The sequence below is a fragment of the Armigeres subalbatus genome, unplaced genomic scaffold, assembly GCF_024139115.2.
Source record: "Armigeres subalbatus isolate Guangzhou_Male unplaced genomic scaffold, GZ_Asu_2 Contig1541, whole genome shotgun sequence".
Taxonomy (NCBI): domain Eukaryota; kingdom Metazoa; phylum Arthropoda; class Insecta; order Diptera; family Culicidae; genus Armigeres; species Armigeres subalbatus.
In genome coordinates, this window is record NW_026942331.1 from 85,052 (window position 1) to 104,193 (window position 19,142).

Sequence of the window (19,142 nt, forward strand, 5' to 3'; positions counted from 1 at the left end):
CAACAAATTGAACATTTCAAAGTGCCTCATTATTTTTGGGCTAATAATAAGCTTCATAATCAAATTTTTATAAAATGTTTTGTGTAATCAGTTAACTTGAAAACCGGAATGGAGAATTGGGGTACTAGCGAAGCTAGTTTTTTCTCAAAGTTCATACGTTAAACCTAACTGCGATAGTGGTGCGCTATAAAGCGCTTAGCACATCACTACTAAAGTAAGGTTTAACCACTTTAACGTACGGATTGTAAGAAAATCCCAGTTTAGAATAGTTCCCCATTCCGTTTTTCCGAGTATAAATGATATGTATGTAAATGTGCAGTCAAAAAACCAAACCATCTCAATGGATCAATTGCGGTTTGATCTAGAAATCTTTGCGCAGACTTATCATACACATTTAAAAAAAATTGGTCAAAGTTCATAAAAGAAATCGTTTCGTGGCGGCAAATTCCTATACATATAGGAAATAGAGTTAAAGAAAATGTGTATTACTTATGTAACTATTCCGACTATTATTGGCCAGTGGTCCGTGTTATAGGTCAAAATGATGCCACTCTTGATAACAACTTTGCAGCCATATTAGGACCAACATACAACCGCTTGACATTCAATACGTGAAACGTGACGTGAACATGCTGCATTTTCGAAAATCTTTTGAAATTTCTAAGGAAACATATTAAATATTAAATATCGTTCACAGAAACCTACTGAGGTTATTTTCAAATGTATACGTTGAAATCATTTGAGCTTTTTCAAAAAGCACAAATGATTTCAACGTCCACAAAGTACGTCACGCCTCTAGGGGGGGAGTGGGGGTTCTGAGCAGCGTGACGATCCATATACAATTTTTAGGTGTTTGTTACAAAAAAACGTGACGAAGGTGGAAGGGGGGTTGGCGTTGAAAATCGCCAATTTTTGCGTGACGTACTTTATGGATCTTCCCTTACCCCCTCCAAAGCGATGTTGAATAGCAGACATGAAAGACTAACACTTTGCTGTAACCCTCTGCGTGTTTCTAAGGGACTCGAGAATGTCCCTGAAACTCGCACTATGCACATTACCCGATCCATCGTTGCTTTGATCAACCGTATCAGTTTATCCGGAAATCCGTGTTCGTACATTAGCTGCCATAGCTGGACAGATCGATTATATCATATGCGGCTTTAAAGTCGATGAATAGATGATGAGTGGGTATGTTGTATTCGCAGCATTTCTCGATATCAGGCATACGGCAAACACCTGGTCTGCGGTGTAGCGAATCCCGCCTGGTACTGCCCCACGGACACTCTTTCGATGGGTGTTAGTCGACGGCATAAAAATCGAGAAAGTATCTAGTAGGCAGCGTTCATCAATGAGATTGCGCGGTAGTTGCTGCAATCCAGCTTATCCCCTTTTTGTAGATGGCGCACACAAAACATGATGGTTCATTGGTGGTTCGACGAAATTTGTTTCCCTCTGGAGATTGTCAGCCAACTGGCTACCGAAAAGGGCGGCGCACAGTTCAAGTCGAGGAATTGACTGCCCACATAGTGGAGCGACACGAGATTTGGATATCAGTAGATGACTGTGACATTGTCCGAATTCGTCAGTTGAGTTGAAGCAGTGCAGACCTGGCTGTACTGTTGGTCCAACAAAAAGAATCTCATTCAATGACAAACTGGTAGAGTTACGACAGGATCTATCAAATACGATTCGTTTCTCCGTCTCAGGACGATGGAAGAAAATGTGCAATCAACGCTTTTCAGAACTGCTTCAAAAATTGCCACATTTTAAAAATTCGAAAATTATTAAATATCAGAAGAAATCTTTTGAATGTACTTGGTTAAATCATTATTATATTACACTTATTTAATCATTGTTATCTATTCTTTTTCTAGATGGCGACACATGTACCTTAAAAGACGGAGAAGCGGGGATATGTCAAGAGGCTACCAGTTGTCCCTGGTTCTTGGAGACCATAGTGAAGAAGAAACGCTTCGGAGAGCGGGTAACGTGCGGGTTCGATGGCCCCATTGAGGTCATCTGTTGCAAAATGGACAAACCGGTCACTTTTAAGCCGGGTGTCCGCAGCGGTTTGGCCTGCCAGGATATACCGGATGCGGACAATCGGCTAACATTCCACATCATCGACGGGGAGGACGCCGCCGATGGGGAATTTCCCTTCATGGCAGCCTTAGGGTACGAAAACGAGGAAATCAAAGATGGGTACGATTACCGCTGTGGTGCAAGTCTGATTTCACCGAACTTCTTGCTGACGGCCGCACATTGCATTCCCAAACAGGGACGTCCGGTAGTGGCGTTGCTTGGTACGGCCAGTCTCAACTCCATGAACGGAGTTGTCGTTAGAATCAAGGTACGTGTGGAACAGATTCGCGCTGATGCAACATTGTGCTTGGATTGTTTCATGCTAACATTTTACAGGAGTTTTATCCTCATCCCGACTACAGAGCCAGCCGCAGCTACAACGACATTGCCCTGATTGAACTGGAGAAAAGACTGATAAATGAACCTGACGTGAATCCCATCTGCGTCCGCAGCGATACCGGAGATTTACCCAACGATGTGATTCTCACTGCCGAAGGTTTTGGGATTATTGATGTAGACAGTAAGTACTGAATATAACATACGGATTTTCCAAAGCTCATCTTGTGTTCAATTTACAGAGCAAATTCGCTCCGCTCAGATGATGAAGGTCAATCTAACCACGGTGGCCCTGACCAAGTGTAACCAATCCTTCGCTGACAACAATCTGTTGACCAACAATCGCAGGTTACCCCAGGGCATCATTGACACGCAGTACTGCGCAACGGGTCGTGAAAACATCGTCACAAAACAGGTAGGCGATACCTGCCAGGGCGATTCCGGGGGTCCACTCCAGATCGTAGTGGACGGAAAGTTCCAACTGGTGGGAGTGACTTCGTTTGGAAATGGATGTGGATCGAATACGCCCAGTGTATACACCCGGGTCGCGAGATTTATCGATTGGATTGAGCCCATCGTATGGCCCACCGGAGTTCCGAAAACATGAATGGTCGTAGTACAAATGGAATAAGGAATTTGTCATGAAAACTGAAAAAATATACGAAATATGTGAAAACTCGCTTTTCAATGTTAAAGTTTTATATCAAATTATTGATCAACAGGCCCAAAAACTGAATGCCACTGAAGTCAGCCGTATTTTACACGATTCACAATATTTTATTTCTTGTACACTTGATACATATCAGTTTTTATCGTTCAGCCGAGCATTGAACGCAGCCCTTTCCGCCGGAAACGATAACTGTAATATATTAGATGTGTGTTCCGTATCACCATAATATGATTATGATTATTATTTATTCAGACTAAGGCCGAAGTGGCCTGTGCGGTATATAAGAGTCTTCTCCATTCGGCTCGGTCTATGGCTATTTACACGTCGCCAACCACGTAGTCTACGGAGGGTCCGCAAGTCATCTTTCAACTTATCGATCCACCTTGCCCGCTGTGGACCTCGCCTTCTTGTGCCCGTCGGATCGTTGTCGAGAACCATTTTCACCGGGTTATTGTCCGACATTCTGGCTACGTGCCGATTTTTGCGGTGTGAACGATGGATGGTTCTCCCAGCAGCTCATGCAACTCAGCTCATGGTTCATTCGCCTCCTCCACGTACCGTCCGCCATCTGCACCCCACCATAGATGGTATGCAGCACTTTCCTTTCGAAAACTCCAAGTGCGCGTTGGTCCTCCACGAGCATCGTCCAGGTCTCGTATCCGTAGAGGACTACCGGTCCAATGAGCGTTTTGTTGATTGTCAGTTTGGTTATATAGTGCGGAGCGTCTTGCGGAGTCAAAAGTACGTACGATTTCCAGCCACTATGCGTCTCCGATTTTCTCTGCTGGTATCATTTTCGGCAGTCACCAGTGAGCCCAAGTACACAAAATCTTCAATCACCTCGATTTCGTCACCACCGATGCAAACTCGCGGTGGGTGGCTCACGTTGTCTTCGCTTGAACCTCTTCCTATCATGTACTTCGTCTTCGACGTGTTGATGACTAGTCCGATCCGCTTGGCTTCCCTTTTCAGTATGATGTAGGCTTCCTCCATCCTCTCAAAATTACGTGCCATAATATCTATGTCGTCTGCGAAGCCAAATAGCTGGACGGACTTACTGAAAATTGTACCACTCGTGTTAATCCCCGCTCTTCGTATTACCCCTTCCAAAGCGATGTTGAATAGCAGACACGAAAGACCATCACCTTGCCGTAACCCTCTACGGGTTTCGAAGGGACTCGAGAATGCCCCTGAAACTCGAACTACGCACATCATCCGATCCATCGTCGCTTTGATCAACCGTGTCAGTTTATCCGGAAGACCGTGTTCGTGCATTAGCTGACATAGCTGGTCCCGATCGATTGTATCATATGCGGCTTTGAAGTTGATGAATAGATGATGTGTGGGCACGTTGTATTCGCGGCATTTCTGCAGTACTTGGCGAATGGCGAACACCTGGTCCGTGGTGGAGCGTTCGCCCATAAAACCCGCCTGGTACTGCCCCACGAACTCCCTTGCAATTGGTGCTAGTCGATGGCATAAAATTTAGGAGAGCACCTTGTAGGCGGCGTTCAGCAATGTGATTGCGTGGTAGTTGCTACAATCCAGCTTATCGCCCTTTTTGTAGATGGGACACACGACACCTTCCATCCACTCCTGCGGCAAAACTTCCTCCTCCCAAATCTTGGTAATGACCCAGTGTAGCGCTTTAACCAGTGCCTCACCACCGTGTTTAAATAGCTCTCCTGGTAGTTGGTTAACCCCAGGGGCTTTGTTGTTCTTTAGCCGGCCAATTTCCTCCTGGATTTCCTGGAGATCCGGAGCCGATAGAATTATTTCCTGCGCGCGTTCCCCCAGGTCCATCACCATACCGCCATCTTCATCTGCCACATCGCCATTCAGGTGCTCTTCGTAGTGCTGCCGCCACCTTTGGATCACCTCACGCTCGTTCGTAAGAAGGTTCCCGTTTATGTCCTTACACATATCGGGCTGTGGCACGTGGCCCTTACGTGAACGGTTCAACTTCTCATAGAACTTTCGTGTGTTATTAGCGCGGTACAGTTCTTCCGTCTCTTCACGGTCTCGATCTTCCTGCTGGCGCTTTTTCCTCCGGAAAATCGAGTTTTGTCTGTTCCGCGCCCGTTTGTATCGTGCCTCGTCCGCCCTCGTGCGGTGTTGCAGCAATCTCGCCCATGCTGCATTCTTCTTCTCAACTAACTGCTCACATTCGCCGTCATACCAGTCGTTTCTCTGATCCGGAGCCACCGTGCCTAGTGCGGCGGTTGCGGTGCTTCCAATGGCGGATCGAATATCTCTCCAGCCATCTTCAAGAGATGCTGCGCCTAGCTGCTCTTCCGTTGGGAGTGCCACTTCCAGCTGCTGCGCGTAGTCTTGGGCTAGTCTACCGTCTTGTAGCCGCCCAATGTTAAGCCGCGGCGGACGACTCCGACGCGTGTTGTACACCGTCGAGAGTTTTGAGCGCAGACATACTGCGACGAGGTAGTGGTCGGATTCAACATTCGCACTGCGGTAAGTGCGTACGTTCGTGATGTCGGGGAAGAATTTACCGTCGATTAGAACGTGGTCGATTTGGTTTTCCGTTACTTGATTAGGTGATTTCCATGTGGCCTTGTGGATATTCTTGCGGGGGAAGAAAGTGCTTCGGACTACCATTCCGCGGGAGGCTGAAAAGTTTATGAATCGTTGGCCGTTGTCGTTCGATACGGTATGCAGACTATCCGGTCCGATGACCGGTCTATACATTTCCTCCCTTCCTACCTGAGCGTTCAAGCGCGACACCAGCATAATGCAAACAGGAACCGTCATCAGCTAACACGCGTCCACACCACACCAACCCAGCGCCAGCACCGTCGAACTGCGCACCGCCCGATAGAACCAGCGAACACGCACTGAGCCACTAAGTAAAAGCATCATATATGCTGGAACTGCACTACAAAGATCGATGCTAAACAACCATACCCAACGCGACAGTGCAGCAAAGTACCGAATCGGGGACTGCCTACACTATACCATTACACCGCGGAGCCTACACCTTCTCCTGCGCTATGAGACGCTGCTGAAAACAACCTCTCAACCTCTAATACCCAAAAATAAAAATAATTAAACTAATTACACTAAAATTTATCTTACATTTTTGGTCGATAAACAATGTGTTCCATGAGTGCAGATCTTTCATGATAACGCACCAAATCGGAAAATTAATGCATTGTTACGCAGAGTTCAAACCCTCTATTGCGCTAAGTAAGTAATGATGCTGACAAAACTTCTAAGAATTTGATGCGTGGAAACTAATTATTCTGAAATTGGTGCGTGGCAAAATAAGTTATACTATTAGCTGATTTAGTTAAACTCTGACTACCCCACATTATACTGGCCCGTTTGGAGTCATTCAGTGGTACTTGGTCTTAACATTCGTTTTATTTTTAAATTCTATAACATTTCATCACGCTATAGCCCCCCATATTAGTCATATGTACTACGAATGCTGGACTATTACTATACTAAGTATAGTAAAAGACCGGAAGTAATCATGGGGCCACCACAAAAAAAAACGATCGAAGCACATATACACAAAACTCCATTTTATTAAGGATCGGGCTGAACGCAATGAAATAGAAGTAAGTAACTGTCAAACAGTTTATTTGAAGATTGTTCTGCGGGATATTATACTATTCAATATCCCAATGGCCCTACTTGTTTTTCTTCCAGTCGAAATCCTTCCACAATTGATTTAGTTTTAACGGATTCAAGTCAGCTGTGTGGCCAATTGGTAACTCATGCTGACTTTGACTCTGATCACCTTCCTGTGACATTTGAAATCTCACAAGAAGCCATTCATAATCCAATCAGCTCTACTTTCAATTATCATAGGGCTGATTGGGATTTATATAAAACGTATATCGATAGGAATTTTGATGTTGATATTCCTCTTGATACCAAAAGTGATATTGATAATGCTCTCGTATCTTTGACAAATTTAATTGTCGAAGCCAGAGGCATTGCAATTCCTAAATGTGAAATTAAATTCAACTCCATTATTATTGACGACGATCTTCAGCTACTGATCCGTCTTAAAAATGTGAGGCGAAGGCAATACCAAAGAACTCGCGATCCCGCGTTGAAAGTTATTTGGCGAGATTTGCAAAATGAAATTAAAAAACGTTTCGCTATTCTGAGAAATACCAACTTTGAGAATAATGTCTCGAAGTTGGATCCCAGTTCGAAACCCTTTTGGAAATTAACGAAAATTCTTAAAAACCTCAAAAGCCAATTCCAGCGCTTAAAGAGGGAAATAAAATTTTATTAACAAATGGCGAAAAGGCTCAAAAACTTGCTCAGCAGTTCGAGAGTGCCCATAATTTTAGTCTAGGTCTCACTAGTCCAATTGAGGATCAGGTTACACGAAGCTTCGAAGACATTCTCGATCAAGATAATGTTTTTGACCCTTCGTTGGGAACTAATTTGGATGAAGTGAGATCTATTACTAGAAAATTTAAAAATATGAAAGCCCTGGGTGATGATGGTATTTTCTACATACTTATCAAAAACTTCCTGAGAGCTCTTTATCCTTTTTGGTTAATTTATTTAACAAATGTTTTCAATTGGCATACTTCCCAGATAAATGGAAAAACGCCAAAGTTGTTCCTATTTTGAAGCCGGACAAAATCCAGCTGATGCTTCTAGTTATCGCCCTATCAGTTTGCTTTCTTCAATAAGCAAACTGTTTGAAAAGATTATTTTAAATAGAATGATGGTTCATATTAATGACAATTCTATTTTTGCTGATGAGCAATTTGGTTTTCGCCATGGGCATTCAACCACTCATCAGTTATTAAGAGTTACGAACTTAATTCGGCTCAACAAATCTGAAGGATATTCGACTGGAGTTGCTCTTCTTGATATAGAGAAAGCATTTGATAGTGTTTGGCATGAAGGTTTGATTGTAAAATTGATGAATTTTAATTTTCTTCTGTACATTATTAAACTGATCCAAAATCATTTATCAGATTGCTCCCTGCAGGTAAACTATCAGAATTCAAAATCTGATAGATTACCTGTTAGAGTTAGTGTTCCCTAAGGCAGCATACTGGGCCCCCCACATTGTATAACATTTTTACTTCTGACTGATCTGATTTACTACCATGGTGTCAAAAGTCTTTGTTTGCAGATGACACAGGTCTCTCAGCCAAAGGGCGAAGCCTTCGTGTCATTTGTAGTAGATTGCAAAAAAGTTTGGATATTTTCTCCACTTACTTGCAAAAATGGAAAATTTCCCCGTATGCTTCCAAAACTCAGCTTATAATTTTCCCACATAAGCCGAGAGCTTCTTATTTGAAACCTTCTAGCAGACATATTGTCACTATGAACGGGGTTCCAATTAATTGGTCTAGCGAAGCTAAATATTTAGGACTTCTGCTAGATCAAAAATTAACTTTTAAAAATCACATTGAAGGCCTTCAAGCCAAATGTAACAAATATATTAAGTGTCTATATCCACTTATAAACAGAAAATCAAAACTTTGTCTTAAGAACAAACTTTTGATTTACAAACAAATTTTAGACCAGCCATGTTGTATGCTGTGCCAATATGGACTAGTTGCTGCAATACCAGAAAGAAGGCACTTCAGAGGATTCAAAATAAAATTTTGAAAATGATTCTGAAGTTACCTCCGTGGTATAGTACCAATGAACTTCATAGAATTTCTAATATTGAGACATTGCAACAAATGTCCAACAAAATAATTTCTAATTTTAGACAAAAATCGTTGCAATCTTCTATTGCAACGATTAGCTCCTTGTACCCTTAGTATAAATTAGGTTAAGTTTAGTTTAAGTAGAAAACATTGTAATTCCTACATGGTTTAATTCAACCAGAGGAAATATCGTAACTGCCAGAGGCAATTGAAATGTATTAATAATATCTAAAAGCGTAACATAGCAAATAAGGATGATAGTGTTAAGAAAACACGGAACACCTAGAAGAGATAAATGCATGTATTAGATAATTAGCAAATAAAATTAGTTAAAAAAAAAAAAAAAAAAAAAAAAAAAACTGTCAAACAGAAATAATGCTAGCGGACATACTCACGAAGCCAATGAATAGAGTAAGATTAGAAACATTACGTACGAAAATTGGAATTTGACTTGAATGCGAGTGATGGAATCATATAGTACTTAACTCGCTAACCAATTGCTAAGCATAGGTCCATCGCTAACAACTACTTTATTGATAGCAACTAGATTGGTTAAATTGTTCTCTCGATATGAATAGTTGTCTTTTCATCATTAAGATATGACCAACAAATACCACATTTTTTGCAACCCACTAAGTACCAAATGCGATGAATTTTAGAAATAGGATAAAAATTATTTCGCGTTAGATTAAACAAATCATAATGAATAGCTTCACACCCCATCATTGTATCCAAAATCTTATCCTGCATGCCTCTTCAAAAAAGAATTTTAACTTCGGACTTCGATTGGACTTGGATTGGATTTGATTTGAATTTGAATTGAAAGTTTAGATCAAAGTAGCTTCGTGTGCGGACGTCTTTTCCACTACAAGTGATGTTAATCGAGACATCTTTGGCGGACAATATTCGCTCAGCTCCTGACCGCGACCCGTTTCAAAACGCGAACCGATCCGACCACGGGATCCGGAAATACGGCGGTTTTTTTTCTCTTCGGCCATTCAGGCCAGTTTTCCCCTCGCAGAGAGGTGGAATTGAACCGTGGCTAGACCCTCATCGTGCGGTGGGCAGGTCCCAGGACACTCCTGTTGTGCGACGGGCATCTTAAAGAAGAGCTAAGGTGAAAAAAGGGGTGAAAATTCGGGTATTTTAGCCTTTCAACTCTCCAGTGCAATCGCACTGAACAAGTTTTGACTTTGAAAAATTAAGTTGGCTTCCAAAGTGCACTCCCTGCAGGAAGGCACACGTTCGACCTCCAGTGAACCGGTGTTATTTTTTGCCACTGAAGAAGCCCAGTGAGGTTGTTTTTTCAGCCGTTCGGCCTGAAAAAAAAGTGGTGGAGACACAGTGTTTTTTTTTCGTTCGGTCTGGTGGAGACGCATGGTGGTAGAGACATATAGTGGCTGTTTCGTGAGAAAGCGCGAAGGGTGGTGAAGACGCATTGTCGCTAGTGCGTCCAACTAGTGACTTGCGCGAAGGGAGTGAAACAAACCATCTCGTGAAGGTGGTCGTCATTGTGACTTGCGCGGTGGGAGTGAGAGAATGTTTTTCGTAGAGGCGGCGAACCCAAACAGTGACTTGCGCGGCGAAAGTAAGACAAACTTTATTCGTCCGTATCGGTGCGGTGGAGCCGCACGGTCGGTAAAGCATCAAAACAGTACGGTATAATCTTACCCGATGGGAGTGTAGTCAATTTTTTAGCGAGTGAGAAAGCCACTAGTAACGGTAGCGGCACAGTAAAACTTTCGTTTCGGTACATTTGTCACGGCGTCGAACTTTTCGCGTAGTTCAATTCGACGAGCACGCTTTGAAATCCGCCCGTGTCGGTTTAACATGACGTTGGCCTCGGGCCACCCCTTTCACCTAGGGGATCCAGGGAACCCCAGTAATGACACGGTCACCAACCGTATTGACGGTGACTAGAAGACTCCCGAGTTACATGGACCCCGACAACTCATCTGGACCGTTCCAGATTGCGAGACTGCAAGGTGTGCTGACCAGGGTTGTAAATGTTCGGCAGCACTGAGTGAAGGTGATGTATTTTTATTTCATTTATTTATTTTCTTCCTTCCTTGAGATCGATCTCACATTTCCGAAGAGGAAGAGGAGTAAACAAAAGAAATCACATCACCCAGTGCGCCACAAATATGAAATTTACCACAGTAAAATTTACACATTCACCCAGCAAATGACAAAAATTCACCACGCGTTTAAATGGTCACCCACATTCAGGCGGTAACGCACGAACTGAGCAGCCTGTCAGAGCGACTTGTGTTGGGTTGAATGGTTGGGGCTGGAATGATTTTGTGGCTGCCCTACAGTCTCACTCACGACGGCGGCGATGAGATGAGATGAGAATATGCTGAAATCCATGTTTTTCGCTGCATTGACTTTGACATATTTCAATCCTGGTGCTGACCCTTTCCTGCTCCGTCTCTCCGTCGAAGCTTTTCTCAGGGGAGCAATTGAAGGCGCGAACAAGGAGAATGGTGGAATCTCGTATGCTCTCAAGGTTCGCAACCCGAAACAGTTTCACAAGCTGCTGCAGGTGGACAAGCTGAGTGACGGAACACAGATATCGGTAATTGAACACCCTCAACTGAACTCAGTCAGATGCGTGGTCTCGAACGACTACCTTCTGAGCCAACTGAAAGAGCAAGGTGTGAAGGAGCAAGGTGTGAAAGAGCTACACCTGGACCAAAAAACGGCTCCTCGACGGTTGTTGGCCAACATACCAACGATTATTCTGACTTTCGCAAGCACAGTCATCCAGAGCCACTTCACCTTCGGCTGGTTCAGATGCGTAACCAGAAACTACTACCCCAATCCCATGACGTGTTTCCGGTGTTGGAACTTTGGACACACCGGCAAGAGATGTTCAAGTGCAAAACAATTGTGCGGCAACTCCTCGAAGCACTCGCTTCACCCGCGGACGCCTCAATGGCGACCGACGAGCCCACCAACCTCCCACAATATCACTGTGGACCGTCGGCTGGCTTTTACCGAACACTGCAAGAAAACGCGAGAATCATGTAAGGTAAGGTGCAATATGATAAAGCTAATTTCCAGGAAAAGAACCCGAAGCGACCGTGCCCTGCGCCTCCGGGTTGCGGATGCGGTTATTACAAGTCGCCTATTGTACGGATCGTCAACCTGCCCGAAGTCACACGTTCCCTAGCCCCGGTCTACAACCGAGCAGTTTGACTGGTCTCGGGCCACCTTCCATCGACACCTGCGGACATTGCGTGCGCCGAAGCCGGCGTAGTACCCTTCCGCCATAAGATCACCGCAGCATTGAGCTCGAAAACAGTAGGATACCTGGAGAAGACCCAAGTTTCCAACGGCCCCTGCTACCTTCTCGACAGGGCCAACGAGAATTTCCAACAAACAACCCAGCAACAACTTCCTAAAATCGCCGGCCTTCACCGCCTCGTCCCCAGGAGCTGGTCGTCCAAACCACCAAAACTCGACCTAACGCTGAAGACACAGCTGCGCAAAACTCCCAACAAAAAACAAGCTCAAAGTCATTTCAGTCAACGGATCGAGGAGCGTTACCAAACAACACCAATCAGGTGGGTATCGGAATTGTTTCCAGCGAAGGCACATCCACCTCCCACCGACTGCCAGACGTCTGCTCCGTCTTCTCGGCGGAAGCGGCAGCAATTTTCCAGGCAGTGTCGATGGCGAGTACCGTCGTGCGGGGCTTTTTTGACTCCGGGAGCTACTTTGAATTTCTGATTTTTTTTTTTAAATTAAACGGAAAAAATACCAAATTTGAAACAGAAAGTTGCCATCCAACTAACAACAAGACACCCGATTGGGGATAATTGTTGGAGAGCGCACAACAGTGGACAACAAACGTACAGCGGACCGATAAAGCGATTCGGGAACGTCGGAACGGAAGAAATAAAAACAACAACCTATCTGTTGGACTTCACACGAACGAATACGATTTATTCACAAACAAAATTATAAACAATAAATTCGACAACACAACAACCATAGTGTGTCTATTTGGCCGTAGCATAAAAGTAGTCTCGAATGCGAGGGGTGACGGTTGCACACTAAATTTATTTCCAACACCCCTCCTCAAGTCGGCATCCCGAGTATCACAGTACAAGTATCACAGAGCCTATCGATTATAGTCCAACTATCGACAACTTGATTTCCAAGAACATATTAAAAAATTCCGAAGAATTCTTCACCGAAAGCTAAATTGTTTTTCCTTTCCGCCATTGAACCGTTACAACTATACATCAAGAAACTAACAATTAAGAATAGTCTTTCTAAATAAAAAACTTTTCGTCTTAACATTTCTTCTTCTCTTTTTCTTCTTGTTTGTCCCCTCCTAGACAAAAACCTCGTCCATGATGGTTGCTAATTTGCACATTCCTTTCTGCATTTACTGTTCTTTCCTTGGTTCTTCCATATTCTATTACAATCATCACATTTCTTTCACCAATTTTCTTCTAATACTGCTGGTCCGATATACTTGGCATCTTGTGGTATAAAGTCGCTCACTTTTACTGTATTTGCGTCACACTGTATACATTCAATACATATTGTTTTCCTTCATAATAAGCGGCAGCCATTACAACCCCATCTTTTGTGATTTCCGCTTTATTGTTCACAAAACTGACTCTCATACCCGCTCTCGCTACACGGTTCACGGAAAACAAATTACAGCTGAGGCCGGGCACATACAGCACATTTTTTACTTCACATTTCGCCTTCACTGCTCCAACCATTGAGTGCACTACCACATCGCCACTGTATTCAGCCGACAGCTTTTCACCGCTCGCTACTACCACTTCCACCGGTCGCTTCAGACGCTGCATCTTGCTGAAGAAATTTCGGTCGTTCACCATGTGGTTCGTCGCTCCAGAATCTAAGAACCACTGCATTTTCACTGTTTCTTCTTTCTTTTCTTTGGATGCCATGAAGGCCACATCTACTCGATCGATGTCTTCAACCGCTATGTCTGCTCTACGATTCTGGTATTTTCTCTGGTATTGATTTCTTCCATAATCACTACGATCTGATTCCAGTGACACATTCACACGGCATTCGGCTAATTTGTGTCCAACTTTACCGCACCGAAAACACTTAAACTTTCTCCAGCTTTGTCTGCTAAACATGGCAACACCTTCGTCGTCGCCCCCAGGGGCCAGCAGATTTCTTCGCTTCATATCTACATCAAGCAATCGCTTCTTCACAAACGCCATTGTGACACCGTTCGGAAGTGTTTCAATTGCAGTCACTACTGAATCGAACGACGGTGGCAGCGTCAACAATAAATGACAAACCGCGTCGGAGTCTTCTACAGCCGCACCACTTTCTTTCAACTCCCGAATCAACCGATCTTCAGCAGGTGTTCCGACAAACTATCACTCGCATCCTCCACATATTTTAATGTGAGGAGCTGTTTCCGGATAAACAATTGTCCGGCAACACCGCGACGCTCAAACACCGCTTTTAGCGTGTCCCATATTTTCTTCGGAGTCGCACAGTCTTTCACAAGTTCAAGCTGGCTGTCAGCAATCGCCTGAATTATCACAGCTTTACACTTTTTCTCTGCAGCTTTTCGTTCTACTATTTTCTTTTTCTTCTCCGACTTTACACTAGCGGAATCGTCCGCCATCAATTTTAATTCGTCGATCTCACTCGTCTCCCGGTGGAGACAATCCAGCAGATCGAACGTGTCGAGAACGGTTTCCATCCGGAACTTCCAGATGTGGAAGCCGGACCCGTCGAACGCGGCGATTTTCACTTTATCGTCCATACCTGGGCCAATAACCTGTTGGAGAGCGCACAACAGTGGACAACAAACGTACAGCGGACCGATAAAGCGATTCGGGAACGTCGGAACGGAAGAAATAAAAACAACAACCTATCTGTTGGACTTCACACGAACGAATACGATTTATTCACAAACAAAATTATAAACAATAAATTCGACAACACAACAACCATAGTGTGTCTATTTGGCCGTAGCATAAAAGTAGTCTCGAATGCGAGGGGTGACGGTTGCACACTAAATTTATTTCCAACAATAATGACAGTTTTATAATAATTTTCGTTGTAATTCTTGTTTTAAAATGTCCATAGTGGCCCCTGATTTGTCAAAAGAAGCCCCGCACGACGGTAATAAGACTGCAGGGAGCAACTACAACTGGGGGGTTTGTTTCTTGGGGAGTATAAAATTACGTGTAGTTCGTTCGAGGTGTAAAACAGAAGAGAGCTCCTGGCTCTGATTTATTTATTAAGTAAATAACAGCAGTGTTGCGCGCTGCGCTTGCTGAACTGCTGAATACACGGAAAGATGTTTGTAATCAAATTTACAGTATACATCAGCTCTTCCCCCTTCAGAAGGAAAAGAGACTCAGACTGAACAAAAATTCAAGAATCCAATGACAACGATATTCACTTTTAAATCTAACCTTTCTAATTCTTATTGAACGCCTAGGTAGGCCAGAAAGCTCTACCGGCTCTGACGGAAATTTTCTTTTCCTATTCTTATTCTTCAATAACTTGCGTTGGTTCGAGGCGCTTCCATTGCTATGACCTGGTAATTGCCAGATATCGCTCTCGTTCAGTACGGGTTTCATCATGCGTTCTGCTGCAGTCCACAACGGTCGACCATTCTCGGGAATCTCGACAGTCGATAGCGGACGACCAGTCTCGACCACTCGCATTACCCGCTTCGACAGACCCGTAACTCCATGTCCATCCTCAAGGATTCTGATCTGATTAGGATGGGACGTTGTTGTCGCCTCGTTTCCAACCATGATCTGTAATACATTTTGAGAAAAACGTTTCAGAAAAGATGCTTTGATCCATTTTCCACGTATATGCGGTTTGTTATGCTTTTTCGTTCTAATCAAACAGATTAACATCTTAGATGTATGGGTATAGTATTTTTCAGGAGGAAAATTTCCAACCATTGTCGTATCATTAAAGCTTAAACGTAAACTAATCTGGTTTTCCAAGTACAACTTACAACTTTTATGTAAGAAACAATTGTCATATATTGTGACGTTGTCCAATAAAAAACTCGCAAAATGCATAACCAATTTAGCTATGACTACCAAATAGTTGTCAATTTTAATCATTCGCTTTACCTCCACCCTTTTAGAGAAATCATTTCCTACCGATGGTTTCTTAGTAGGTACACTGTTTGAAAATTTTGAATTAATATTATGTTTTGGAATGATTGCCATATTGGAACAGACGCCACAAACAGCAACAAAATTCGTGTCAAAACCAAACAAGTGAACCGCTTGTTCTACAGATTTTATCATATCAATGATGCCATCATGAATGACACGTTCAAGTTTAATCATTTCTCCTTGAAATTTCTGCGTAATGTTCACTTTGTCCTGGAATAATAAACACACGTCAAGATCATAGAAATCTGGTTTAGTTCTAAGCATTTTAAAACCATGTTTGTCAGTTTTCTTAGGCCACAAATAGCGTGTAAAATAAATTCTGTTTATTTGAAATATATCATTCATAGTCTGTATGGAAATTACCAAAGAATCATCAGTTATAATATTACTTTTCACAAATTTATCACATTGTATTGGAACTGACACATTCAAAACCAACTGCGAAATAAAACTCGCAAATAAAGATTTTGACGAAAATATATTAGGAGTTTTGAAATTGAATACAAAAAATTTAAAATTATTCTGCCTCATATCATAAGGAAAGTCATTATCTTGTTTTGAAATTGGTAAATTACTTTTTAAAACCACATCTGCTTCACAATTAGCTATAGAATTACATGAATTTCTGACAAATACATCAGCACATTTAATCTTAATATTTGCAATAAGTGCTTTATGTTGTTTTTGGCGAATATTATTTCCTGGCAAAGAAACGCCAAAAAAAATTCTCCAGTTGGGAAAGGATTCAATCAACCACGTTTTTCCCTGTAATGGAATAAAGTGATAATAGCAATCAAGCACTAGCAGATTAAATATTGCTTTTGTACTATTCAATTCAACCGTAACATCATCTTGGCCAGAAATTGTCACCCTGGAACTATTTATCTCAATTAATTTATTGAACCTCTTACTTAATGTTCGGTTGAAATTTGGAGCAGCTGTCCTAAACCCACTGTCAATCTCCAATTTTGTCAAATTATTCTCAATAGAGACATTCAACAAACAAGAACTACTGAAATTATCGATGGAAGAAACATCCCTACACTCCAATACAAAATCACTTGGCTCATTGTTATCCAATTCACAACTTATTTCATTAAAATTATCCAGACGCTCGGACAAGTTATCCGGAGCCACAAAAGATTCTTGCATGTCGGCATGTTCAACTTCATCGCTCCTTTTAGGATTTAGTTCACGGCACCTTCTTCGGACGTGTCCTTGTTGTCCGCAGTAGTCACAGGTACGCTGGTCTACCATCCTTTGGTTGCTATCCATTTCCAATTGTCGATGCGATGCGTCTTGGTACCTAAATTGTTGAGAAGGAAAACAACTTTGCGTATTATGTGGATAATCATTATTTGCCGAATCAAAAAATTGATATTTGGTTTTTATTGAAGTTACAAAGTCAACATTGTTTTTATCAAGTCTTTCCTTGAGTTTTTGAACTAATATTTCATAAGACACATCCAACAATTTATCTGCAGGGAAAATCTCACTTGCAATATCGAATAAAAATTCACCTCCCAAACAAAACATCTGGTATTTTCTCTCATTATCGTTGACTTTGTTCACTCGGAAATGGCAAGACAATCGCTTAATCCAAGAAGTAAATGATTGTCGCTTACTGTATGGTTCAATATTGGGAGCTATAATGTAAGACATATTTGTCAAAATCTAATTTAAACAGAAATAAATTACTCTTACAATTGATTTCGAAACAGAATCACAACAACAATTGTAAAAGGCTATTGAAATTGGTAAACATTCTCTAACAATAATTAATTAATGGAAAAACTATTGTTTCATTGTTTTGTGTCAATAACAATTCCAAAAGCTACCAAAAATATCAGCTTTTGTTCAATAGAAATACAAAACATGCAATAAATCACGTTACTTGCGCAAAATCACTTTTGTATAGTATTTAAAAAAAAATGCGCGGCTTTTCCTGACACACTATAGAGAAAAGTAAAATCACCAATAATCAAAATTAATTCTGGCTTCAGTTTAACCAATATATCACACTGCGCAAAACCAATTATCACTTTTTATTACTTATGTAAATTGCGCGAACACTCCTGGTAAATGCGAAAAAAATAAACGTAAAACGCCAATTAAACCAGATTTCGTTACTCACCCGATGAATCCTTTACTCTCACCACGATTCCCAGGTAAAGGAACCAGAAAACCTTCCAGCGGAGCGAAAAGGAAAAGATCAAAATTAAACCACTACCGCCGCACAGACGGTCCACTGTGCAGATGCCCCTATGTCTCAAATAAAAGAAAAATCACTTTTATTATAATGTATAATAGATTTGTCACTCAAAACAATTGAATTAAAATACTAGGTTTTCTTTAAAAACACTTTTTGTTTTGCTTGAAACCGACGCCGTATAAGCAAATGGCGTTTCGGTGGGCAAGTGCACTTTGCCACCTCCGAAATATATGCCACCAAATGTGTGCTATTGTGATTAATTATCACTATCACGGTATCACTTTACCTACCGGCAATCGAAACAACAGCCGCCGTCTCCTGTTGGTTTTCCGTCGGCAAAGGCTGATACGATCCAGTAGCTGCGGTGATCCGTCGGTTCGTTTTTTCCTCGTCGCCACTAATAAGACTGCAGGGAGCAACTACAACTGGGGGGTTTGTTTCTTGGGGAGTATAAAATTACGTGTAGTTCGTTCGAGGTGTAAAACAGAAGAGAGCTCCTGGCTCTGATTTATTTATTAAGTAAATAACAGCAGTGTTGCGCGCTGCGCTTGCTGAACTGCTGAATACACGGAAAGATGTTTGTAATCAAATTTACAGTATACATCAGACGGTAGCGGTCCGACGCTGATTGTAACCGACTCGACAAGCGCGCTGCTTTCACCTCCGCATCAAACCACCACCCTTTCATCCATGCTACCCAGACGATCATGAACACCGACATCATCCGGATGTGGGTCCCCGGCCACTTCGGCATCAGGGGTAATGAAGATGCGGATATCCTGGCCAATATCGGCCGACGACGCCAAGTCATGGATCAAACTCCATGTGAACACCGCCTGGGCCAACGAATGGAAATTAATCGATTTTCACAACGATGCATCGGTTAATCGAAGTAATTGATTAATTTGCGACATCTCTATACGCTGGCTGTGGCACCTCGAGGAATGCATCTAGCGATGTTGACGGTGGAGCGGGGTTTCACACCCTTCGCCTATTCGTTGGCTCTAGTGGCGTAGTTTGCT

The 19,142-nt window shown here is 42.5% G+C and overlaps 1 protein-coding gene and 1 long non-coding RNA gene across 2 annotated transcripts in view; one reads left to right on the forward strand and one right to left on the reverse strand.

Moving 5' to 3' along the window:
- LOC134202948 (serine protease persephone-like) overlaps positions 1-3,106 on the forward strand; it is a 29,652-nt gene extending 26,546 nt beyond the window's left edge. Inside the window, exons 5-7 of the mRNA XM_062677945.1 lie at positions 1,875-2,350; positions 2,419-2,602; positions 2,661-3,106. Coding sequence (XP_062533929.1) covers positions 1,875-2,350; positions 2,419-2,602; positions 2,661-3,025 — 1,025 coding nt within the window. The 3' untranslated portion in view covers positions 3,026-3,106. The remainder of the gene's footprint in view (positions 1-1,874; positions 2,351-2,418; positions 2,603-2,660) is intronic.
- Positions 3,107-14,636: 11,530 nt separating this feature from the next.
- LOC134202949 (uncharacterized) lies at positions 14,637-18,584 on the reverse strand. Its single transcript, XR_009977387.1, has 3 exons — positions 18,411-18,584; positions 18,043-18,176; positions 14,637-15,530 (listed from the first exon to the last, which is right to left on the reverse strand). It is a non-coding gene; the product is annotated as an uncharacterized LOC134202949 (long non-coding RNA).
- Between the last annotated feature and the right edge of the window lie 558 nt (positions 18,585-19,142).